This window comes from Chinchilla lanigera, unplaced genomic scaffold, assembly GCF_000276665.1.
Source record: "Chinchilla lanigera isolate Chin_1 unplaced genomic scaffold, ChiLan1.0 scaffold00063, whole genome shotgun sequence".
Taxonomy (NCBI): Eukaryota; Metazoa; Chordata; class Mammalia; order Rodentia; family Chinchillidae; genus Chinchilla; species Chinchilla lanigera.
In genome coordinates this window covers 2889807-2915602 of record NW_004955464.1, presented here as the reverse complement: position 1 = coordinate 2915602, position 25796 = coordinate 2889807, and the positions used below count along the sequence as shown (strand labels likewise).

The 25796-nt window shown below is 47.1% G+C and overlaps 1 protein-coding gene across 3 annotated transcripts in view; it reads right to left on the bottom strand.

Annotated features, from left to right (window-relative positions):
- Nucleotides 1-18311, bottom strand: part of LOC102023567 (chromosome unknown open reading frame, human C1orf168) — a 99315-nt gene extending 81004 nt beyond the window's left edge. For 2 of the 3 annotated variants that reach the window (XM_013521593.1, XM_013521595.1), the window contains exon 1: nucleotides 18221-18311. In XM_013521593.1, the coding sequence (XP_013377047.1) occupies nucleotides 18221-18229 (9 nt within the window). In that variant the 5' untranslated portion in view covers nucleotides 18230-18311. Of the gene's footprint in view, nucleotides 1-10092; nucleotides 10156-18220 lie in introns of those variants that run through there. The other variant, XM_013521594.1, reaches the window with a different exon arrangement.
- Between the last annotated feature and the right edge of the window lie 7485 nt (nucleotides 18312-25796).

Sequence of the window (25796 nt, the reverse complement as noted above, 5' to 3'; positions counted from 1 at the left end):
AAGGTAGGATATTACAAATTCTGTATATGTAAGCCCTGCAGGGGTCTGAAGCAGTGTGCTGGGCTGAAACTGTTATTATTTCTGCAGTAAAACATACGAATGCTCATCTGATGTAGGACAAAGGTCATAACGGTCTCACGTTGGTTCAGGTGGGTGTTTGATACCAAAACAGTTATGATGAATTATTAGTTTTCAGAGCTCATTGGAATTGTGAATAGTGGGCAAGGGATCATGGACTTGTCCCCATCCATTTCCTAGGGTTCTTTCAAGGCTTTAAGAAGATGAAAGAAGCAAAATAAGTATTTGGCCCCAGGCACAGTAAATGGTAACCATCACTAGACATTGCCTAACCCAGAGGGTCATCTTTTCCTGGATAGCAGACACAAACTTCTTCACCTCCGGGATCTCTCTCTCCCTCCACTCCTTCCCACACTAGGGATAGAACCAGAGCCTCCCACACGCTAGGCAAGTGTTCTACCACTGAGCTACGCTGCATCACAGCTGACTCCGTTACACCTCTAGGTGGCAGTAACACAGAATGTCTTCCTTCGCCCCACATGGTCTATCCTTCGCCTATCATCAGAAGTGTCCACAGTGCCCCTGCCAGACATCTGCGGTCCAAATTCTGCTCATCTTTCTAGGCATACCTCAAAGCTCCCATGACCTTCATCACTGGTCTCTTTAAAACTTACCTCCCCCTCCTCAGAGTACTTTTGTCAATGGTTATCAGCCACGGCTATGTACTGGACTATCCAAGGGACTCCTGCATGTAACCCACTGATATTTTCTGAATCACCTTGAAAGCGTATTGTGTAGCCACCTCAGCATCAGGTCCATAAAGAAATGTGGAAACATTTCACAACTTTTCATCTGCAAATCTCTTGTGGTTTTATGCTTCTTACCACTTTCCACATCCAACTACAATCATACAACTGGATACCTCATCCTCCCTATCTTCCGCATATGCCTTAAGGACAGGCAGGAAAAGATCTCTATAGAGCCCACAAGTTCAAGTGTGACTGACTTCTAGTAAGTGCTCAATAAACATTTACCCAAGTAATAATGAAACAAATGAACAAATAGATTTCTGCCAATGGCCTGGAAGGGATTCTTCTTTAAAGGGCTTTCTTAAAGAATTACCAATTAATTTCATGCCAACAATGTATGTAAACTGCAGTTCCAATCATGCACTTCTGCCTTTAAAATCTCTCCATGGACCCATGACCCTGATGATAAAGTACACATTTCTTAGACATAAGATGCCCTCTGTGGTCTTGTCCTTCCCACATCTCCAGGTTTATTTCCTGCCACTTCCTGTCTCTAACTCAGCCCTCCAGGAAAATGGAACTCACCTTTGCATTTGATGAGGCTGCTCTTTCTGTGGGAATGCCATTGATGTATTCATTTGCTGGCTAAACTTACTCATTTTTAGATATTTAGCTGTGTTATCAATCCCTCCTAGGTGCCTCTCCCAGTCCTTGGGTTAGGCAAAGTACGCTTTCTCCATGCTTTTATAGAAGCCTCTGCTTAGTGCTATGCGCTGGTTATCTAGTTTTATTACAGTGATCGTATATGTGCCCGCTTTATCTACCCCGCCCCACTGAGGTCCTCAGGGGTGTGGATGGGATTGTGTGCATGACTGCAACGGTGTCTACACACACAGAGCATAAATGCCACAATGGGTGTCCTTTTGAATTAAACTTGAGGATTTATGGATGTGGGAACTGAGGAAAAACTGGAAGTAATGCTAGAGCAAAGCAAGTGATCGGTGCATTGAACACTCACTGTTACACCTTTTTAAAGTATATCCAGGCCTTGCATTTCCAGGAGCTATGCACAGCAACACATGTAGGTTGTTAATTGCTGTAATCCTTGTAACGGGCTTCTGAGCTCAGGCCCAAAGACGAGGATAGAACCAAGGATCTGAGTTTTCTGAAGCTTGCTTAGGTCTCAAAGCAAGTAAGTGCTAGAGCCCAGATATGAACTTGCAATGCCACTGAAGCCAGTGATGTTGGGAGATGAATTCTGTGCTCAGCACACCTTTTCCACAAGGGCACAGGCAATCTTTTCCCTACCCAAATCCATACCACGCTTACCTGTGGCAAGCCACCTGTGGATAATAAGCAAGACAGACATAGGCCTTGCCCTCCTGGGGTTCAGTCTGGTGGGAAAGATCACGGAAGCAGACAAGGACCACACCCAAGACCACTGTCGTGATGGGGCAGCACCAGGGCAAGACAGGGAAAACCCCACTAGGTTTGAGGAACAAGAGGAGCTGCCAGGAAGAGTGAGGTAGAAGAGCAAACAGCAGCATGGTGGTCAAAGGTCGTGGATCTCATACACTGAGCTGATGACCTGAGAGCCTGGGGGGTGAGCAGCTTCCACGCCGGGTGTGTGGCTGAACTGAGACCAGGCTGTGAGACACAGCGGGGCTGCACGCTCAACCGCACGAGCCACACCAATAAATTCATCAACACACATTTGAACTTTTCTAATTCCAAGTACCTTCACAGACTGCAGTGGGAGATGGTGCTTACAAAAACAACATTTTAGAACTTCCAAATCCTTTTGCTCCCAGCCAAAATTTAAAACAACTACTCATTGCAAACAAATGAGGCTCTTGATGGCTTTAAGAAAATCAGCCCCTGAAATGGCCTCAGAACTGTTCCAGACACTGAAATGTCACTGGCTGTACTGTGTATTGGGGGCAAGGGTCTCCAAGGAAATCTAACTGCATCTCTTTGATGGCAACTTCATAATGCAGCTCCCAGTGAGGGGCTCAGGGGTAACTCTGGGAGCCATCTGGGGATCAGGGCCAGACTCAGGATTCACTATCTCTGCAAACTTTCTCCCACTCCATTGCTGCCGTCCCCTACACTCGTTTGGCTTTGCAACTTGGGACAAGGATGGGGGCTGCACTGGAACCTGTCTCCCAGGGGGAAGGGAAATTGACCACCAACGGTGCTCATTCGAGAGGGCTTCCTCCCCTCTCGTGCCCCGGACAGAACAGTCACTCAAGTGTCCTTTGGGTTGATGACAGCTCTCTGTAAATTTACTGAACACCAAATAAAGAAGAGCTGAATGACTTCTTTGAGTCACTTAATTGCTTTGACTCTGCATCACATGATGTAGACGTCTTAGCCAGTGTGGCCATTTTAATTTCCTAGATTTTTTATATTAAATCCCAGCAACATGAAAAAGTAGAAAGAATGAAAGACACAATTCTAAATGCAACTGACAGCTTTTGCAGGTGTTAGATGTGTATATATTTTAAAGATTAAAGAGCCCCAGTCTGGTTTTTTGTCTGTTCAAAGCCTTCTTTCTCCAATAATAGCAAGGAGAGTCACTTTTAAGGTCTGGACTGAGTGCCAATCCTGCGTCATGGTCATCTCCTCCTCCTGTCCACTGTCATTGTACCACCATAGCACGGGAGTGTGGACCTTGGACCCCTGAGGGTGGCGCTTCACAGACATTGTCTCAGATTTGCCCAATACCCTGGAGGTAGCTACTGTTAACCACATCTTATAGATAAGGAAATGGAGGTCTGCAGTGGGAGAGCAGTTTAACTTAGGAACTAAAAAGTGTGCTGTAGGCTTTGGAGTCAGATAAAAGTGTTTGGATCCTGGCCCTTTCACTTAACTGGATAACTGAGTTTTCTTTCTGTTGCCTCAATGAAAGCAACAATAAAAGCATTTACTTTGCAGCAATTAATTTAGACCATGTACGCATTGTGCCTGACAGTATAATTTATAGAAAGGCTGGCTAGTTATTATTACCACTGGTGTTGTCAAAGTTTGCACTATTATGAAGCGGTAAGTTTAGATTTCACAGTGAGGACCGCTATGGTTCGGATGTGTCCCTCAAAAATTCACGTGTTGGAAAGTTAATCCCTAAATGAATGGCACTTAAAGACAGGGTGCTGGGGAGGTAGCTGGGATTAGATGAAGTCAGGGGGAACATGGTGGAATTAGTGACTTTATAAGAGGAGCATAAACTACTGCACTGGCTCCACCCCCAGCTCATCACCTGATGCCCCTCGCCATGTTGTCATGGTGGTTCTCACCGGACACTGAACTGAGGCTGGGGTCATGCTCTTGTACTTCCCAGCCTCCAGAACTATACAAAACACCTTCCTTTTCTTTATAAATTATCCAGTCTCCAGCATTTTATTATAGCCACAGAAAATGGACTAAGACAAGGTCTGATTTCAGAACTCAAGATTCTTTCACTACACTACATTGGGCAAGGCTCTCTCCAGACATTATTCAGTTTTCTCTGATGCTGTCATGATGGAGGAGTGATCAATTCCATTTGACAGGTGAAGAAACTAAAGCTGGAGAGGCCAGGTACTTGCTTAAGCTGGAAGCTCTGTTAAGGGGGCAGACCCAGAGCTCCTGACCTGGTTCCCCGGTTCAGTCTAACACCCGAGCACAGCCTCAGTTGTTGGCTGCAATTAGTGAAGAAACGCAGCCGAAGGGTATTTAAAAGGTCTTTATCTGGGACAAAATTTCTTCAGCCAATTGAGAATTGATCCTTGACATTCTTTGTGTTTTCTAAATACATAAGCTGATAATCCACTCTCTGAACCTTGCGATCCTCTTTACTCAAAGAACTAGCAAAGCCAGGGCCCCTTGTGAGCTAGGTTTACAGCAGCTATTAGTTACACAACACACACCAGTCCGTGACAAACACCTCGGGCACCAGCTCCCTTCACCTTAGGAGGCTGCTAACCCTATGGGACCAACAGCACCTTCTGCGGCCCAGCTATTTCCTTGGCCCTTTGGAGGAAATTGTCAGCTTCCTGAGGAGCGCTGTGCAGTGTGGGAAAGCAGCAGCCAGCACAGGCCCAGGCTCTGCTGTGGCTCCTCCCTGACCAGATGCATGTGTGTGGCCACGCTGGCTCACAGCACAGATTTAACTCCTGTGCTCTCACAGGTTGAGGCTGAAAGGACAGAATTCTCTGTGTAACAGTCCTTTCTGTCTTCAACACATAGTAACTCGCTACATCCAGTGGAACCCACTGCCAAGCTGCACATTCCCAGGGACATTAGGCTCGCTGTGACCACAGAACCCATTCACAAGGCCACCCTGTGAAGAGTGTTCCTTGGAGTTGTACGACTCAGTGGCCCCTCTGCAGACAGAAATGGCAATAGTGGTGACCCGGTGTGCTGTTCCTCTTGGACCTCTTAGGAGTGCGACTTCTGAAAGGTTAACAGAGACCATTCATCAGGCTTTCGGTCCATGACTAGTCGAGGCCTGCTGTGTGCCAGGTAGTATCCCAGACACGTAAGAATGCATCATAAATTATAAAACAGAGCAAGAGCACAAGTTGAGCATGTCTTATTCAAATGCTTAGGACAGACTTCAGTTTTTCAGATTTTACAACATTTTTATAGATCTTATCCATGGAGCATTCCTAATCCAAACTCTAAATTGTTGTCTTGTTGGCCCTCAAAACGTTTTAGATTTGGGAACATTTCAGATTTCAGAGTGCTTTAGATGTCAGATGAGAGACGTTCAACCTGAATATCATTTCCTCTCACCTTCTCCAAATAATCCTTTTCTCTTGCAGTTTCTGGTCTTACCTCTTCTAACCCATCCATTATAATGGATTCACTCCCTCTTTTCTTCACCCTAGGGTTACCCCACCCAGTGCCCAGAGCTGAGAAGACACTGGGAGTGTGTGTTGAGGGAATGAGCACCTCTGTGCCTCTTCACACACTCCCTCCTCTGCCTGGCATGCTCTTCTTCCTCTTAATTATCGGGAACACATTTATCTAGCTTGACCCAGCTCTGGGGCAACTCCCTAGGCTGGCTTCTTCCCACGAGGTCTGCAGGGAGAGGCCGCAGTGGTGCGCCTCTGATCCTGGCTCCGGGACCTCCTTTAACCGCAGAGTTCATAATAATGTTACTGTCTTACACTTTCCTCTTCTTCCCTAGACTGAGAGCAACCTTACGTGCAGAACAGGGCTCAGAGGATGGGCTGGGCGTTGAAAGTCTTGGTGTGGAATTTTCCTTCCTCTATGAGTTCTGGGTCTGTCTCTGTGACACAGCTATTCCAGTTTCCATTCCCATTTCCTGATGAGTAAAAGGTGGATACAGCGATTCACATCCTAACGTTGTGGGCATTAACACTGGCCTGGTGCCAGGGACCACAGAGGCCGCTGGGGCAGACACTGTATGAGGATGGCTGGGATGTGGATGGGGCCATGAAAAGGACAGTGTTGATACACTTTCCTGGTCGGTGCTACCTGCCAGGAAATGGTGATTGTGGCAGAAAGTACCTGTTCAGTAAATATACACAGAACTAATTAACCTAATGACTTCAGATGGAAAGACTGTGTATCAGTTCTGTTAGGTAGCATTCTAGTTCCCAGTGATGAAAGTGCTTCCATATTGTCCCCCTCCTTTTCTGCATTCACTCACAGGAAGTATCTGTGAGTTTCACTTTCACCTTTACACCAATCTGCACTCCTGTTCTTTTCCCCTGCTACCCGCTCTGCCCCTAGCCTCATGCCCAGGCCAGCAGACGGTGCCCATTGAGAATGACATGGTAAGCATTCAGTTCTCCTCTGCCCAAGGGAACTGGGAAAAACACCAGAGGAGATCCCAACGGGGGAAAAACTGACACTGGATGCAAACAGAGACGGTCTTGGCCCTACAGGTGCTGGGCTTCAGGCCAGCTTGATATAAACAGCAGAATAATCAGAAGGCAGACTGCACAGGCTCTTCAGCCTGGAATGCAGGGCTTGATAACGTTAGCTCTTTGTGCTAATGGATGAGAGGAAATAACAAGACTTTAATGTCAGGTGATGGCTACAGAAAGAAAAACCATAGGCAATTGCTTTGCTTGGGGATGAAAAGGATAGGAATAGCAGTGAGGCAATTTTGCTCTCTGATTCTGCTGAGTCTGAACTCTGGGTCCTCGAGAACCAAGCAAGCCTTTGACTCATTGAAGCCAAATTGAAAGTAGGAATAATACTGAAATCACAGTCGTGGATGTGAGTAGAGCAGTCACTCTGTGATCTGGGGGAATTCAGCTTCTCAGAGTCTCCGTATGTTCTGCTGTAAAACGAGAGACCTCCTCACTTTGAGAATCTGTAGTAGAGATTAGAAGTCCAGAGTTTACCTTGACACTGGCCACAGAGCAATTCATGTTGACGAAACGTGCAATCTTTTCATCACAGTCTTATGTAACCACACAGAAATTAATTGTTTCTCACAGACCTTGTGGCCTGAGCAAGCCCAGCTAAGCCACTGGTCCACCATGTAAGGAAATACAAACTGTATTTTGGTAATATTTAAAAGGCAAATAAATGTACTTCTCCTATCTCCCTGACAAGGTTTGCATGGCTGTCAAATAAAGTGAAATATGAAGCCATTTGAACAGAATCAAATATAACTCAGATGCAAGCCTTCATCGCTAAACACAGTGCGAGTCAGAGATGTGAGCCCGGGCCACAGAGATGCATGCTTTGGATAGGAAGAGCAGCTATCCCTGAGGATCAGCTCGGCAAGGCGAGGGTGCAAAGGGCTCAGATTTCTCTAGCAGAGCAGCCACCCACGGTGGCAACTTCAAAAGACCTATGGAATTGCTAAACCTCAAGGAGGTCTGGAGAACAAACGGAGGGGATGACCGCAGGTATCATGAGGATCTGGAAAAGTATCTCCCATTTGAAAGCAGCTCCAAGCACAGGCTGCCAGCTCCTCTGCAGCTGGAGGAGGGTGATGAGGAGAGGAGGGGCTTGCACTGTTCTGGGGGCACTGTGTGCTCCCCAACATGTACTCAGGCTCTTCCCCAGGGCACCTGTCCAGGCTGCATGTGGGCCACAGGCTTTAGCAGGTGACAAGTACACATTTCCCCCTGGTTACTGTCCCTCTGCCCCATGCCCTATGAGTGGTCTTGAGATGATGCTTCCTCCCCCGAGAGGGCCTTTGCACCTGCTGTTACCTGTGCCTCCCCTCCCCTCCGCTGTTGCATGGTGAATGCTTTTTAATCTTTTAAAACTTGAATCAGAAATATCCCCCCTGGGAAAACTTGCTCTGACTTACCCAAACAAAGTAAAAACATTTAACTTTTTACACTGCCTGTGTCCCTGGTCATTGGAGTATAATTTCACTGTTCACATTACAATTGTCGTACTGCATTATAATCATATTATTTAGTATACCTTCTTTGTTAAACGGTGGCATGAAAGACCTTAACTGTTCTGTTTCTTGGGGTCTTAGCATCTTGCCTGTTAAATGAAAGCTCTCTGAATGAGACAGGCTTGGGTTCAACTCCTGGTTCCCTTACTTAGTATCCCTGTGGTCTGCAGGGTAAATTCACAAGGACATATTTTCTTCACTTCAGAACAGAAATGGTTATGTTCCTTATCCTGGTCAGATTGTGGGCAGATTCCATGATTCATAGGAAAGACACAGTATTATAAACAGCTAAGTTAGGTAGAGATGTTATAGGCAGTCAGACCCTCCCTCTAGGGCCTTGAGGGAGTCAGTGATGAGAACACATTGCAGCTGTGGTTGGAGGCACATCTGTCACGGCCAGGCCTCAAGATAAAGCAGGAATGACCACATCTGCATGCCTCCCTAAGGGATGAACAAAAAGTTAAAGATTGTACTATAATTGTCATGATCTGGTCCGATAAAGTCTAGCTATCAGTCACCCAAGTGGGTGACCAGCACCTTCTGATCCATCCCTTCCTAAAAAGGTCTTTGTTCTTTCCGTGAACACTTGCTACATGACCTGCTTCTCCATTGGGTCAACATTACCTAAGCTATCTTTGTAATCTTACTGTTTTATCACAGTTTTGACTCACATTGTACCCACCTCCTGATTTTGCTCTATAAAACTTCCTTTGAGAAATGGGCATTGTGGCAACCCTTTTTTGGGTCCCTTGCTGTCTCTCAGGAGCTCTCTCTCTTAATAAATTTTTCCTTCTCTTAACCTCCATTGTCCTTTAGAATTCATTCTTCAACTTTGTGGAATACAAACTCAGCATATCTGACGTATGGCAGTTTGGGAGCTATATTATTTCCCCATATCAACAGGACTTAGTCCCCAAAATATTATTGGCTGCCATTATAGTTATTACTCATACTATTTAATCACTTAAGCTACCAGGAGAGAGAACAATGGATAAGACATAGAAACAGTTTTTTCCAAGAGGAATTTCCAGAGTATGAGATATTAAACAGATAATTACATAATTTCTTTTACAATGTGATACATGTTCTGAAAAGAGCTTTTGAGTGAAGTGTAGTTAAGATAAATAACTGAGTGCTGTGAGACAAACAATTCCCTCTGTAGCCCCGAAAGATGCCCATGTCCTAACCCTTGGGACCCCTGAAGCTGTTTTGTCACGTTGCTTCATGACAAAGGACTCTGGAGCTGGAGAGTGATTCCCAGTCACCCAGGTGGGCTCGGTGTGATTACAAAGGTCCTCCTGAGAAGGAAGGTGGAGGCCTTCATCCTAGAAGACATAAGGATGGAGCCAAGACCCCTGGGAAGATCTATACTGTTGGCTTGGAAGCTGGAGGAAGAGGTAACAGTGATGAATGCAAAGAAAAGGTCACAGCTAAAGAGGCGAGGAAACCATTCTTCCTAGAGCCTTCGGCCCTGCAGACACATCAGACTTCCAACCCCTGTGCTATGCCAGTGATGGGTGGCACTTTCAGCCACTCTGTTTATAGTAAGTCATTACAGCAGCAGCTGGAAGTCACAGCCATTCTCTGAAAAAACTCAGTGTACAATGGTCAGGGTAGACTTGGTTTTGGTGAGATCAAGCAGCTCCAAATCCCAGAGGCCTAACCAAAGACCTCTCCTCCGCTATCTCACCCCACAGATCCCACCTGTCCCACCTGCGTCAGAGGTGGAGTCTGTTCCTCACATGCCCTCAGAGAGCTACCAGCTAGCGAGGTCCTGGCTCCCTGTTCCAGGGCAGGGGTAACAGCACAGAGACTCAAGCCTGCTTGCAAATGCCTGGAGTTTCCCCTCCACTGCAAACAGAACTGGTCATAGGACCCCAGTCTAATTATAGGAGAAGCTGGGGGTTGTTAGGAGAGCAAAGGGAACGTTTGGTGAGTACTCACCATCTTTGCTCATCATACTAAGAGGGCGGCTGAGGAAGCCTTCTACAAGGAAGTGGCTTCTAAGCCTGCAATTGGAAGGTAAAAGGGATTAGCCAGGCGAAGATTATGAAAACAAATACAATGGGACAATGGGAAGGAGGTGAAGGAAGATGAAAGTATATTCAATTTTGCTAAGTGTAGTTTTCCCTAAGCAAGATCTACATAACCATTCCCAGTAAATTTAACATCTGTTTGGCCAAACAAGACAATAAGGAATGAAAACTGTACATTTCCAGTATCACATTTCTTTTGGCTAAAACCTCAACTGGTCATTTGCTGGGAAGGTCACTTGATTCTATGTTCCCATTTATCCGAAAGAAGTCTTGTGGGGTTTTTGGACTAGTAGCCACTTTTATGTTTGGTTTCCTCCTTCAAGACTTTCTCCAACCTTGGGTCAGGTTGGACAGTGAAATGTCAGACTTGTAGATTTTATCACGATTCTCAATGTCCAAAGTGATACACAGTTTAGTAATTTAGATACATACCTTTGTGAGCCCATAAGCAGCTAATCAGCTCTACACTAAAAGACAACTTGAAGGATTATTCGGAGATTTAAAGTAGCAGAGTAGGAGTGAGTTGCAGGTCAGACTTCATGCATCCCTACACCCAGTATTTATTTTGTATATAAGTTACTTCTTAATTCTAATTTCCTATATTTGTATATTGGTTTATAATTCACAAAACACCACCCCCCCATAAACTCATTCCATTGATATGACCATCTGAAAAGAAGGCAGATGATGTATTATTGAGTCCATTTGACAGATTCCATTCGAACATGTTAAGCCATTTGCACATGGGTACACAGCTACGATGGGAACCCATTTGTGCATGATCCCAGCCCAGCTCTTCTGTAACGAATTTCCTTCCCTGTTCTCCTTCATCTCTGCAGAGTGAAGTATGCCCCTGCCACACACACCCACGACACTTTGCAGCTACAAATGCTATCATGCTGTCATTCAGAAAGTTTAGAAAGTAAAACATTTTATTATAGCAACTGGTTTTGGATGCCAGCTATGCGCTGGGTCATATGCTAGGAGCTGTATATCTAAAACTCATTTGATGACGTTCTACTACTATTTTCATTTTGCAGATGAAGTAACTAAAACATAGATATGCAGATTTTTCCAACTATACATAGTTAAGTGGGATTTGTACTCACCCAGTCCAGCACCAGAGTCTGTATTTTTAACTTTTTTTTTTGTTTTGCAGTGCTGGGGATTGAGTCCAGACCCTTGGACTAGCTAGGCAAGTGCTCTACCACTGCACTATGGCCCTAGTCCTGTTCCTAAATACATCTATTACAGCCAGGACATCTTTGGCCATATCTGCCTCTGTTTCACTCTCCCCTCTCAGATTTCAGTTTAAAGTCCTCTGTAAATTCCTCTACTTCATCACTCTTCCCCGTGCGGGAAACATTCCCCCTTCCGTGGCCCTTGTATCCCTTGTTCTCTTTCTTCCACCACTCTATTTACCATACTTTGTTATGAATACATATTTTTCTGTTTCCTGTAGGCCATTCCTTCTGGGAGTCTCATCCTTGTCGTTGTCACTGACAGTAACACAAGCTAACACTGACCAAGCACTTCCACGCATTGGACCTGAGTCTGCGGTTTTAAATTTCCCTTAGTAAGTGTGAGCAGAATGCTAAGATTACATTCTGTGTTCTTTAGGCCTGAGTCCTAGCAGCTGCAGGACAGGCACTGTCATTAGGCAGGTGGGGACTCCCAGGAGAGACGCAGAGAGGCTGAATAACTTGCTAAAGGTCACACAGCCAGTAGGTGGTAGCACTGATTCAAACCCGGATGAGGAAGTTTTTTGCTTGTGTGGTGCTGGGGATCAAACACATGGCCTCACTCAGCACTCTATCAGTTACACCCTTAGGCCTGAAGGTTTAAAGGATACATGTGAAGAGTTCTTCTCACCTAAAAATCTAGGCTGTCAAAAGAACAGACGCAGCTGAAAAGAAAGAAGCATCTCAACACATCAGCACCATAAAACTGAAGTCTCTGCTTGGGAAAACAGAAGCTATGTTGACCACGTAAAATCCCAGGGAAAATGCACAGCCAAAACATTCTCACTGTACTTGAGTCTCTCTCTCGGGAAAGACGCTTCTTCATAGCATGCATTCCCCATAAAGACAGTGATGAACTTCCCGGCCTCTCAACACCCTCCTGTTAAAGAAGGTGGCCCAAGCTACAAGACCCTACTTAGGAGAGAATATTCAGCTTCAAGAACCCCTGTTAGGGGTCGGAGATATAGGTCAGTGGCACAAGTGCCTGCCTGCAAGCGCAAGGTCCTGAGTTCGATTCCTGGTACAAAACAAAACAAAACAACCCCCCCTGCCCCGTTAGATACATTTGCCATAAAACCCTATGTTTATGTCAACCCAACGAAGCAGTGTGCAGCCTGGGGCTGTAAGACTCTGGAGGAACCCACTTTCTGCCTTTCCAGCTGCCAGCGCTGGGTAAGCAAGGGACCAGTCCACCCGGAGGGCACTGTGGCAAAGGTCAGGAGCAGGGCCAGAGTCCCGGGGCTCCCAGATGAGCTCTGTCCGTTGGATAGTCCTTAATGCCCTTAGCCTCAGTTTTTCCATGTAAAGAGTTGGGAAAATATCTGGGTGTAGCTCAGAAATTGGTTCAAAGATACACACAAAGTGCTTTTCTTTGGCATCATTCTTCTACCCAGTTAAGTAGCAAAAGCTTTATTTTGAAAAACAACCTTGACCTGGCAGTAACAGTCTACGTGATCTTGGGGTAAGTCTTCAGAATTTCACCTAGGGAAGGCAGGTGGATTACAATCTTCCACTGCCACTGTGAGGCCGACATTCAAAGATTTTAGACCCAACCTCAGAGGAGAATTCCTGGCTTGTGGAGAAGTTAAGAAGATTAGTGATGGTTATTGTATTTCTTGGTAAACACACAATTTACTCCAAATGGAATTGAAAACAGAAGTTCACAACTTAATAGTTCCCTGCTTGTTTATGTTTCTCGGATACAGAACTCCAAAAGCAATATGATAATTAATACTGAGCACCTCAGAGTTTAGAATCAAATATCTGCTTCAAATCTTTGCTCCCTGGCTCTCAATCCAGGAGACTTTGGACGAAATCATGAAGAAACTTTTGTCTCTTCATCTGTAAAATATGGCTATCTTTCTCACAGTACTTGTAAAGTTTGAATGAAATCATGCATCTAATTGATCTGACACAGAATGAGTACTACTAAAGTATCACCTGTTTCTTCCCTGAGACAGTAGTTAAGGGAATAGTCACTGAACAGAAAACTATAGGATACTGAGGGAAATTAGGAGCACACAGCTGAGAATCCAAGCTTTGTGGCCTCTAATGTGACATGGCATCAGAATAAGCCACAAGAATACACACAGGCTGAATAGCCTTTAATCAAAATGCTTGGGGCCCACAGTTTCGGGTTTCCAATGTCCTTGGATTTTTGAATATTTAATGTACTTACTAAGACATCTCGGGCATGGGACCCAGGTCTAAACACAAATTGCCTATGTTTCATATACATTTTAGATGCATAGCTTAAAAGGAATTTTACCAATACCTTAGCTTACTGTTACAATACTTGGGTTGGCATATCAGCACTCAAAAACTTTCAGATTTTTAGAGCATCTCAGATTCTTGATTTTCAGATGAGGGATGCTTCACCTACACCAAGTTCTTCCTAAGGGTTTATCACCCGGCTCAAATGTGACTAGTATGTTAGACTAAGATTGTGGGGATATGTTTGATGCTAGGTGCTTTATATTTTAATTTAAATTCTTGTTAGTGAGTAAACAGAGTCCCACAGAGAAGAAATAATTAGCCCCTAAGGGCACATGGGCCTGAGTGAGGGAGAGGCACGGTTAGGCAGAGATCCCGAGGTCCAGCCTTGTGCTCTGTTCTCATCCCATGCCCTGGAGCAAAGGTATTGCTTACCTGCTCCAACAGCACTGTTGGAAAAGTCCAGGCACATTTGGATGAATACGTCAAAGGGTGTGGATGGTGGACTTGCCTATTTAAAGCTAGGTGCTGCTCTCTTTTTGTATATAAGCCTTCAGGTTGTTGAAAACCTTTCCCAATTTTTCTTTCTTTTTTTTTTTTTTTTGCTTAAGGCCACCTGCTGATCTTTGAGATAAGTTACTGGCTGGATCACCAAAGGTGGGGTGGGATGGCTTGGAAAACAGTTTAAATTCTCATGTCGGCTATGCTACAAACTGTGGGTTGGAAAAATTTGATTATATGAACACCCACGAATGTTAGTGTAGGATTTTATCATTTCTATACTGTATTCAATAATACTGCCCAATGTAATCCTTATAGACAAAATTGACAAATAGGAATTATTAAACTCACAGAGATAAGAAAAATTGAAAGGACAGGTGTCTTGTTCGAGGTCATATAACCAGTGGATGACAGATGACTCAAATTATGATCTCCTGAATTTTAGGACACTTTTTAAAAAGTCTGTGTGATATATCATTCACTAGCATAATAAAAAGGGACCAAACCAGCACTTAAGAAGCTGGGTGTGGTGGTGCAGGCCTGTAATCCCAGAATTCTGAGAGGCTGAGGCAGGAGGAACACAAGTTTCAGCCTACCCTGGACAATTTAGGAACTTAATGAAATCTTGTCTCAAAATAAATTTCTTTTTAATGGGCTAGGGACATAACCCAGTGATGAATACCCTGGGTTCTATTTTCAGTAGAGAAAAAAAAAAAAGAATAGAGACTCTGGAACTCAACATGCCCAAGTTTGTAACCTGATTCTGCATTTTGTAAAATGGAGAAGATGGTAGCAGTAAAAATAATGATGAAGAATAAGAAATAAAACTTCATCTCTTTCTAGGGTTGTGTTACAAATCTTTTAATTATTATTTTTGAAGCACATTATTTGGAACATGCCTGTATATAATATGTTGAACAACAAGAGGCATTATTTTGATTAATCTTTAAGACTCCTTCCAAGGGTAGGCTATTTTCAGTTGTATAGGTATGAAAAACAAAGCCAAGAAGTCAGTGATGAGCAGAAACACAGAGTGTAGTGTGATCCCAAGATCAGTTCTGCACACTTCCCAGGACAGGTGGCAGCTCATGCTTCTCTGATTTTGTCCCTGAAGAAGCAAGCTCACCAGTGGCTTTTGGAGAAGTCAGAAGTCAGGATACAGAATACCTCTCAGGCTGGCAGGGAAGGGACTGAGCTCAATACTTACAGCAGGCTCCTTGATTACTTACTGATAAAGCCTGAGTATTAGTTTGCTAGGGCAACCATGGGGGTGAGGGATTTGGGCAAGGCTCAGCTGGGTGACTGTTCGGTTCCCAGGGTGTTGTTTGAGTCCTTTGTAGCAATGGGCTGATGTGGAGGGTCCAGCTCTTAGGAAGGGCTGGGGTAGGATGTGGCTGGAACCATGAACCAGTGCCCAAGGGAGGCATGAATCTGTGGCATGCAGACTGCTGGCCTGGGGACTCAGAGCTCGGAGCTCAGGGCTCTCCTGACACGGCCTCCAAAGCCCCACAGTGCCACATGGGCCATGCTATGTTGGCCGAAGCAGTCACAGTTCTACACAGCCTCCACTTCTTAGTGGGAAGAACCTGAAGTTTGGACACCTGTGTGTCCAGCAGCATCGTACTGCAGATGTATTACCTCGCCTCTGCCTCCAGCCTGGCCTTGGCCTCCCAACCTGAGCAGCCACCTGTTTATTCAGCCCTTCCGTCTGACTCTTGGTCTCCTTCCACACCTGCTCTGGGTTAAGTCATCCTAGTACACACTGCTCCAGTCTAACAGATGTTCAGGCTTCTCACCTGGAGTCATGGACCATCCCTCATTTCCTTCGTCAGTTTTTAGGGGAATCCAATCCATCAGTAAATCCTGTGGACGCTCCCTTCAATATACAGATGCTCCTCGACATACAGTGGTGTTACTTCCCAAATACCATCAGCCAAAAATGCACTGTATACACTCAGCTGCCGAACTCATGGCACAGCAACATGGTACACTGAAGGGTACAATCGCTTACCCTGTGACCACACAGCTGCCTGGACAGTGGCCCATCTGCTCCCCGACATCACCTGAGGACTGCACCACACAGCTCTACTCCAGAAAAGCTCTACATTAAAGCGCAGTGCTCACTGAATGCATCGTGCTTTTCTGCCATCACGAAGTCGAAACATCTCCAGATGACCATCCCGAGGCAGGGGCTGTCTCTCCAGAATCTGACCACTTCCGGCCACCGTCACTGCTAAGGCAGGAACAAACCCTTATCCCCTCTTGTGTGGATCCCTGCAACACCCTCCTACCTGGCCCACCAGCTGGTGCTCTCACCCTCCTTACCATCTGGGTTCAAAACCAGAGCCAGGTGAGTCTTATCAAGTATAAGTTGGATTGTGCCACTGAGCTGCTCAAAATACTCAGGTGGCTTTCTGTTTTACTTAGAGAATAGTCTGGTTTCTACAGTAGGCTCTAGAGTCCACATGATAAGACCCTCTATGTCTGACTGTTTCCTCCTTCCACTCCTCCGTGCCAGCCGTTCTGCTCATTGCACTCTGCCTTGATCATACAGACAAGTTTCTGCCTCAGGGCCCTTGCATCTGCTATTTTCTTCCATTCCAATGCCACCTGGTGGTGATACCCTCCTTGGGACTATCCCACAGAAATGGTACCTTTAGACCATTTTGTGCTTTGTGTATCCACATTGCACTTACTGCCATCTGACCTATGATTTTGTTTCTCTTCTCCCACTAGAATATGTTTATAAAAACTAATAGGTTTGACTGGTTTCTTTTTATACTTGCAGCACTTAGAATGGCACTTGTTCACACAGAGCCGGTGTTTAAAAAATGTATTTTTTAAAAAATAAAACAAAATCTTCCTTTTAACTTGAGAAACCAACAATATTTCACTTGGGATCATTTCCCCTCCCTGAGCACTGAAAGTCATGCAATCATTTGTTTACTCCATAAAAATGTTACTAGCTAACAGATATACCCCTTTGTACATTTTTCTCCAAATTGCCTAACAGTCTACCCTCGCTAGCACCGCCTGGCTTGTACCTGGCACTCAATAGCTGTTATCCACAAGCTGAGCCCAAGCTGCTACTTCCGAACTGTGACACCAAGCAGCGGTAACATGCTGACCCCTTTCCCTCCCCTGGAATAGATGGGCACAGCATCGAGCGTGTCCTTGCGCAGATAATCTGGAATAGAGGAACCCCGCAGGTCCTGGCCCCGTAGAGGGCAAAATGTAAGTCACTTTCCTCTCTCCCACCCGGATTAAATCTGCTCAGCCTGGCACTTCTCCCACGGAGGAATTTCTCAGAAACTGCTAACCAGCTGTGCGCAGCGGGAGGGTCCCGAGGAGGAGACGGAACAGAGTCCCAGAGGCCGGCTCGCCCTTTCCCCAAACTCAGCTAACTGGACTCTGCCCCGGGACAAAGGGAGATTTTCCTGGCTGGCAACAGCGGCTGAGTTCTCTGTCCTGGTTTAAAAGCAAACATCTGGGTGGAAGGCCACACGACTCGCCGGAGAAAATGATTAAATTCCAAATGTATCATAAAGGAGACACGAACGCAAAACACACACGCGCGCACACACACACACACGCACGCACGCACTGATTTAGGACGGAATAGAGGGGCGTGGAGGAGGAAAAGGAAGCCGGCTCCTCTGCACAGCAGCCTCCCACTGTCAGAGCGCAGCACCCCCGGGAAGGAGCCCCTCTTGGCCCCGGCACCCCTCGCCCCATCAGCTCGGATTTTATTTTTTTTATTTTTTTATTTTTTTTTTCAGCTCGGATTTTAGGAGCACCGCCGCTATTTCGCGAAGTGCTCACTCCGCATAATCCTGCTTTACGAGTGAGAACCGACGGCTCAGCGCACAGGCGCACTGGCCGGGGCCGCAGTCAGTAAGGAGCAGAGCCCAATCTCAAGTCCCAAGCCCGAGGGAGCAGAGCCCGCGAGTCCCCCGAGGTCGGGGCCGGTGCAGGGGGCGCCTGGCCGGCTCGCAGGACGCCGAGCCCCGCGTGTTCGTGGGGAGAACCCGAGCAGCTGGAAGGGCCCCGGGAAGCCCACACCCGAGCGGAGCGCCTTACCTCCTCCATCGCCTCTCGGGGAGCAGCCGGGCCTCTAGAGCTGGGTCCCCGGGCCAACAGCGCACCCTCCTTCGCCTCCGCCGGCCGGCCGGGGCCCAGCTGAGCCGGGCTCTCCACCTGCTCCACTTGGGCCGCAGCTCCGCCCTCTCCCCGCTGGCCTGGGCGCCCCGGGCTCCATCCTCCCAGGTGCAGTGGGCGGGACGCTCCAAACACCTGAGGACCGGCTCTCTCTGAGGGCCGCAATTCCCTGCTCCCCAGGCCGGTGCGACGGCCACTCCCTTCCCGAGGACTTCCCTTGCGCCCTTTCCGGGAGGTGCTCGGGCTGGACCCCGTAGCCTACATGCCTCCCACTGCTAATTGCAAGAAGGCTTCCTGCTGGCCTGGGAAACCAGAGCCCACGGGGCCAGAGTGTGCTGTGCTCCGGGGGTAGTTCACGGATGTGTGACGAGGAGTTAGCATAGCAGAGCATCTGATTTGGGACGATATTATCAGGACTGCTCCTGCCGCTCCCAACAGCCCCGGGAGAGCCACTCTCCCCACTGTAGCAGGGGAGGAGACTGGAGTTCGGAGAGCTTGTGTAACCCATCCACACGCACAGAGGCAGGTCGAAGACTCAACGTTTGAACCCGGATCCGGCTGACTCTTAAGTGACTTTGTTTTCTGGGTTTGTTTTTCTGACACCCGCTTCGGAAAGCACAGCTCAGGCGCCTGCTGCTGATGCCCGCCTTGCGCTGGAGCTTGGAGCCCGGCTGAGCGGTGGCCTGCGCCCCGCTGCGTGTGCAGTCCGTACGACTTCTCTTGCTCTATTTCGGCCAAATTCTTTTGTTTTATTTTAAAGAGAAAAGAATAAGTACAAACAAGGATATAGAATTTTAAAATAAGGTAATAGGAAATTAACAATGGTGAATGCATCGCATATTGTTATCTTCAAAGTAGCTGCTCAGATTGCAAGACGCAGGCCTGCAAGATTGACCGAACAGTGTAAGCACAAATCGTTCCCTTCAGTGAACTAAAAGAAAGGAATAGTATAACCGTCTTCGCTGTCTTGTGTGTGTATATATAGGTATATAGTTTTTCTTCTCCCTTCCTTTTTTCTCAGCTGAATAAAGAAACAAATCCAGGAGGCTATAGAGGAAATTAGATCAGAAATAATCTCTCAGGTAAAAAAAAAAAAATGTCAACGTTTATAATGGGCCAAATTCTTGAAATAAAAAGCCTTTGCCGTCCAGGTTAGGGAGAGGAAGTCCCACCTCGGGGTCTACGTCCTCTGCTGGGTGGTTCCCAGATTGACTATCAGAACTACAGGTATGAAGGCCCCAACGAGACCCGAGTCTAGGGCCTGGGTGTCTGGATACTGCATGCGCTTTAGGTCAGTATATTTTAATTGTATTACTTACTCGCAGTCAGAGAACCTTCTCGGCGTGACTGAGTGTACACCACACACATGTACACATAAGGTAAAATAAGAACTCCTTGAGGCAAGCATCGCTTGTACTTTGTGCGACCACCTCGCTGTTCTCGATTCTTTTCTGAGCCACGACGTGCTGTTTACTCACGTGGTCAGCGCCACGTGACTCCCGTTTGTCGTTTGATCGACGTTGCAGTGCAGATGCTGCTCACAAATTGGGCCTCGCTCCTCAAGGCTCGATGGACGTCCAGCACACAGCTGTGCGTCCTCTGCCAGCCCCCTTGGCCCTCTCTTGTCACTCTTGTCTCTGTAGCTTTGTAAATCAGAGGAGGCTCCCAGGCCGGGCCCTGGGGTTGCTGACCCTTTCCCCTTTGCGCCTAGTGCAGGGGCTCCCCCTGGCGGCTTCAGACCAGACTACCTCGGTGGAGGGCGTGGGAGGGCAGCCGGGATCTCATACCCCGCTTGTCTTATCTCTGTGTTTTGGTTTGATTCTGCGAGAGCTGCAGAGGGAATCCCTAGGGCCCGGTAGATGCTAACCATTAGTAGGTGTTAGAGGTGAGGAGTGCCTGCCATGCCAGCAGGCTGACGATCTGTAACTTGGAACCACACGCCATCCTGATCCTCAGGGGCTGAGCTTAGTTTTCTACTATCTGTTACATGGAAAAATCAACAAACCACACTCTGAGATGCGGCCTTTCATCTTCAGGCTGAATAAGAGGGCCACTAGGGTTGCTGTGTGAAAACCTGCAGAATGCGTGGCGTTGTGTGGACAGCCGATAGGTGAGTTCCTGTCTTCCTTTCCGCACTGGGAGAGCTTCAGCCCCCGGAAGCTGTATCAGCGACAAAGGCTCCAGCTACCCTTGGATGTACAGATGAAGTGGCATTGCTTTATTTCGGCTTTCAGTGTGCTCCGGAGTCCCAGCCCATGCTCTTAGCAAGTCCTTGCATCTGGCTTGCTCACGCACACTTCCATGGGAGGAGGAGGTAGACGAGATGGCTACCAAGTGAAGGCGCAGTAGGGAGAGTTCTGGATGTGAAGTCTGGGGTTTCACAGGCCCAATTTGTGAAGTCAACCAGATAACCTTTAAGAATAAATATTGTAATTCAATCAGAAGCGTGAGGTCCTATTATGTGCAAGGTTTTTCAGGGACCTCCAGGCCAGGTGTCCCTAAGAACTCCACTTAATCATGGACAAGTAATGGCAGATCAAGCATCTGTCTGTTACCTGCCAGGGCAGTGCTCTACACTTCCCAAATGTCACCTTAGTTTGTCCTTCTTATGACCCTCATTTTCCTGTTGAGAGGATTGAGGGGCATAAAAGTTAAGTCACCTGCAGTATCCAAGGAAACACAGCAAGCAGAAGAGCAGAAATCTCAATCCAGGCAGCCTGGCTCTGGACCCCACACTCACAGCTGGTCTGTTTGAATCTTCAAGAAGTATCAGTCCTGTCAGGATCTGAGAGCCTGAAGGGTTCTTTGAAGCGATTTTTCCCAAACTCAGTCTTGAAAGTAGGCTGTGAGGAAGCATAGTGGATACTTAGGTTACATCAGACCTTGGAATCTTCTAGCTATTTCTGGACTTTTTAGCCCCTGGCTACTGCTTGCCTGTCCTGGAGGGGCAATACTCTCCAAAGAAAGATCCCTTCCATTCTCTGGGGCACTGACAACAGAAATTAGTATTTCCGGCACATTCATTCTGTTTCTAAACCTTATCAGTCTCAGATAACAGCTTGAAGCCTCTCTGTGTTTCATGTCTGGCCCAAGCTTTCGTTTCTTGGCAAACATGTAACACATACTTTGTGTGGTAAGGAATGGCTTGTAGCTGGGCCTCCTGATGTAAAAAGGGACATCCCCCAAAACCCAAAAGCAGAACTCATGTGCATCCCCATCTTCCTGGGTAAACTTCAAGCACTCTGTGTCACAGGATGACAAAGCCAGCGTGTGCAGATTGATTGTCAGAGTGAGGATGCTGCTGCCAGAGTATCCTATTATTAATATTAAAATTATTATTGGTTACATTAATCATGTCTGAGTGTTTCCAGCGTAACGTATAATTTATTTATGCATAATTTATGTCCCGACTACTTTCAAAAGGGAGAGAAGGAAAAGGAAAAGAAGGTAAATTTATTGAGAGTCTGGGGTGTAACAAGCTGCACAATTAGCATATATTTTCCCGCTATTCCTCATATTGTGAGACAGGCGATGTTGTCCACAGCTGTCAGTTAGGAAAGCCGGCTCAGGAAGGCCACCACACGTGTCCTGGCGGTGTGCAGCGCAGGTCTGGTTCTCTGTAGGACTCTGCACTGCCTGAATCCATTGCGCTTCTCCATCCTGTGCTGACCCTCAAAAGGCTTGAGGGAGTGGTTAGTAACCAGCTAAGTAAAATAGGACAGCTAAAGCTGAGGATACCGGCCACGAGGGGAGAAAGGCAGATGAGCTATTAGAAAGGGACCGATAATCGCTGTGGAAACATGGGATAAATCACTCCAAGGTATGTAATTATATAAAGATAAACTATTTAAGGATAAAAATGTCTAAAAGTATCTTGGAGGTCTGTGGGCTCCAAAATGGTCTTGCCTCCTTTGTACCAGTTTTTGGGGAAACTATATAATCCAGATGGCTTCTCTTTTGTCTTAAAAAAAAAAACCTCACATCTCAGTTTTGTACTTTTCTAAGTAAACATGTTAATGTTATATAATAATTTAGCAAGAGTGTTTTTGAAAGATATTAAGTAAACATGACCAAGGCAAGCTGCTTCCCCTTTATTAGTCTTTTAATAAGAATCTCAGCACTTGCTTTGTGGCAGATGCCCCGCTTGGAGCCAGGGATGCAGCAACCCTTTAGGTTCTTGGAAGGAAACCACTTTCCTCCACTAATGCCAGTTAATTATGTATGCGTCACTCAGATGAATTATTAAGATGTTTTCTGATATGCTTGTCTTGTTGAGATCAAAAGAAGATCATTCCCCTGTGGCAAGGAGAAGGGACTTGCCTGGAAGTAGGAAATCATTACCAATATCAATCACTCCCATGTTCCATCACCCAGAAAAATGAGTCCTTAGCTACAAAGGTCGAGCAGGGAATCCCTTTTTCTCTTTGGGCCTTGTTTACTTGGATTGAACTTCAAAGCAAAGTCATCCCTCATGACTGCAATGCTTCCAGGCTCAGAATACCAAGAGGTAGGCAGGGTAGGTCTTTCCACAAAATCTGCAGGTCAACTGGTGCATTAGTCCTTTTGTGCGGCTATAACAAAATACCTTAGGTCTGATAATTTATAAGCAGCGTACATTGCTCACAGTTATGGTGGTTGGGGAATTCAAGATCAAGGCACCAGCAGGTATCTACTGAGGATCCAGTCCCTGCTTCCAAGATGGCGCTGAAATGCTACATCCTCTGGAGATAAGCACTGTATTTTCACACAGAAGGAGGCAGAAGGGTCAAGGGCCTCGTTAACTCCCACCAGTCCTTGTATGAGGCACTAATCTCCCCCTCATGAGGGCAAAGCCCTATGTCCTATTCCCCTCCTTAAAACTCTACTTGTTAGTGCTTAGTGCTTAGTGCTTAGTGTTGCCTTGGGGATTAAGTTTCAACACGGACTTTGGAGTGGATGCAAACACTCAAACCATAGCAAATGATATATGACTTATAAATTATCATCTAGGTAGCTGATTTCACATGTATTAGAAAACTCTAACTAAACTCTTTTTTTTTTCCTTTTTGAGACAGGATCTTGCTATGTAGTTCAGGGTTTTGCTGTGCAGTTCAGGCTGACCTGGAGCTCACTCTGTAGCCCAGGTTGGTCTCGAGCTTCCAATGATCCTCCTGCCTCAGCCTTCCGAGTGCTAGGATTACAGGCATGTGCCACCATGCCCAGCCAAACTGTAGCTTTTGAATGGAGGAATTGCCATGTATTTGATTTTTGACCAGTGCTGGCTTAACCACTTCGCAGCAGTGTCTTTGACCAGGTGACTATGTCTGTGCCCCTGACTTTCTGATCTCCAGAATGGGGCTCACACACTCAACTTCCAGGTGATCATGATTATGAGGGGATAGAAAGTATATATAAATATCATGCCCAGCACTGGTCACCCAACAGGGTGGGAATTTCTCTGTCTGTCTCTTCATAGAGGGAATATGTCTCCCTGCCTGGACCAGGGAGAGAGGCTTCCCAGAGGGATAGAGGTCTCAGTCCTAATGATGCTGAGTGTGGGGCGGTCCAGCTTGTGCAGAGCAGACTGCCCTCAGGCCTTACTGTTTGTGACTCTGCTGCACTGTCACCCTGTCAGCAGCTCTAGGAGTTGCACGTCCCTTTGCCCTTCGTGTCCCTTTCCCCTGCCCACTAGCTGTGACCTCAGTGTGATCATCACCTGCCCAGAGCCAGTGAGACAGCTTGTGGGGAGGTGGAGTATGGCCAAGCCCACTGCTGTGGCCCAGGCCCAAGCGACGAAGCTGTCACCTAACTCTTAAAGAGGACAGAGTATTTGGCTCTCGTTCAGGTGCAGGATGAAAATCTTTTGTCACTGAGATGAAGGTTCCTTGGGAAGGGATGGCACATGTCAGCGAGATCTTGCTTCCCCTGCCTCTCAGCGTTGAGGATGCTGCTTCAAGCCCCGGTGACACAGTCTGTGTGCACACGAACCATGTGGAACTGAACGCAGAGGTCGGTGTACTTATTCCCAGGCATTTGTCACTGTGGCATTTAATCACCTATGTAAACATTTGTTGAACTGAATCACCTCATTTGATGCTTGAAGCTACCTAATAAAAGAACCAGGGCACGTACTAGATCCCCATTTTACAGGTGATAGCACAGCAGCTCAGAGGATGTGACCAGGGCTAGGTCTGGGCGTGGTGTGTGGAGGAGGAGGGCGAGGTGGGTGGTCTGGAGAACAGTGCTGCACCAAGTGACACTGAGGCATGGCTCCACCTTGGATGCCGTCACCCATCTCAGTGGGTCCCTCCCCTCTGTTGGCTTCCACCTAATCTTCTCCGTGACCACATCCATGTCCCCATCCCTTCTTTATCCAACAAGCATGTACCTAAGTTCACTTTGGGTTCTGTTAGGCCAAGGCACACAGAGGAGCACAAAAGCACACTGTTCTGACCCCAGGGAGTCTCTCATCTGGGTAGGGAGTCAGGCATTAAGGCGAGAGGGGAAACACTGTGTAAGCACTGAGACCCTAAGTGCCATGAAGGAGGCTAACAGGAGTAGAGAAACAAGGACCCTACTCCAGAGACAGCAGGAAGTCCATCCAGGTCATTCTGAGTCCCATTCATTCAGTCAACAAAATTTACTGAACACCCACTCTGTGTGCTGAGCCGGGCACTGCTTATGTGCTGCGGACTCTCGGGGACCTGTATATGCAGCTACCGTGGGACTTTCCCTGGGATGTTCAAGACACGCCAGTACAGCATAACTGCCCCTGTGATCCGATCTGACGCCCAGCTCTGACCCTGCTCTCGGTGGCAGCAGGCTCAGCACATTCCCAAGCCAAGCCCTTGGACAGGAGTCTGACTCCCGCCAGCCCTTCACTTCTCAGAGCAGCCCACCATGCCCCATTCAGCAGCCCCAGTACAGATGCCCGCTCTGTGCCCTTCCCTGTACCAGGTGCTTGGTATTTACTGGCACAAAGTAGGCAGGCAAGGTCCTCGCCATCAAGGGCTGCTGTCTAGTTTCACCTCCCAAGATGACTAGATCTCAGAAACATCTTTCAGTCAGTTTCATTCTCTCCATCCCGTCTCTGGGGCGGGGAGCTTGAGTCTTGCTGGTGTTAGCAGATTGGCTTCCCACCACTGCAAGCTACCTCGGCCTCTCTGACATCTGCAGGGACAAGTCCAGGCTCCTTTCGCCTGCACATGGCACTGCAGACACAGCTGGAGCCCCTCGAGCCTCTGCTGCCCACGCCCGCACACCGGAAGTCTTCATTCCTGGGCTCTCACACTGTGCCTTGCATGGGCATGTTTGTCTGTCCTGCTTTCTCTACTCTTGACACTGTGCCTGGCTGCCCACCACCACCCCAGTGAAGTCCCTGAGTGGGCCCTTCCCTGACCACAGCCAGCAGGTGACCTCAGCCCCCTGTTCCCACAGCTCCTTCCTCCTCATCCCATGGCCCTCCTGGATGACAGACAGAACTTCCCTCCTGGATGACAGACAGAACTTCGCTCCTGGA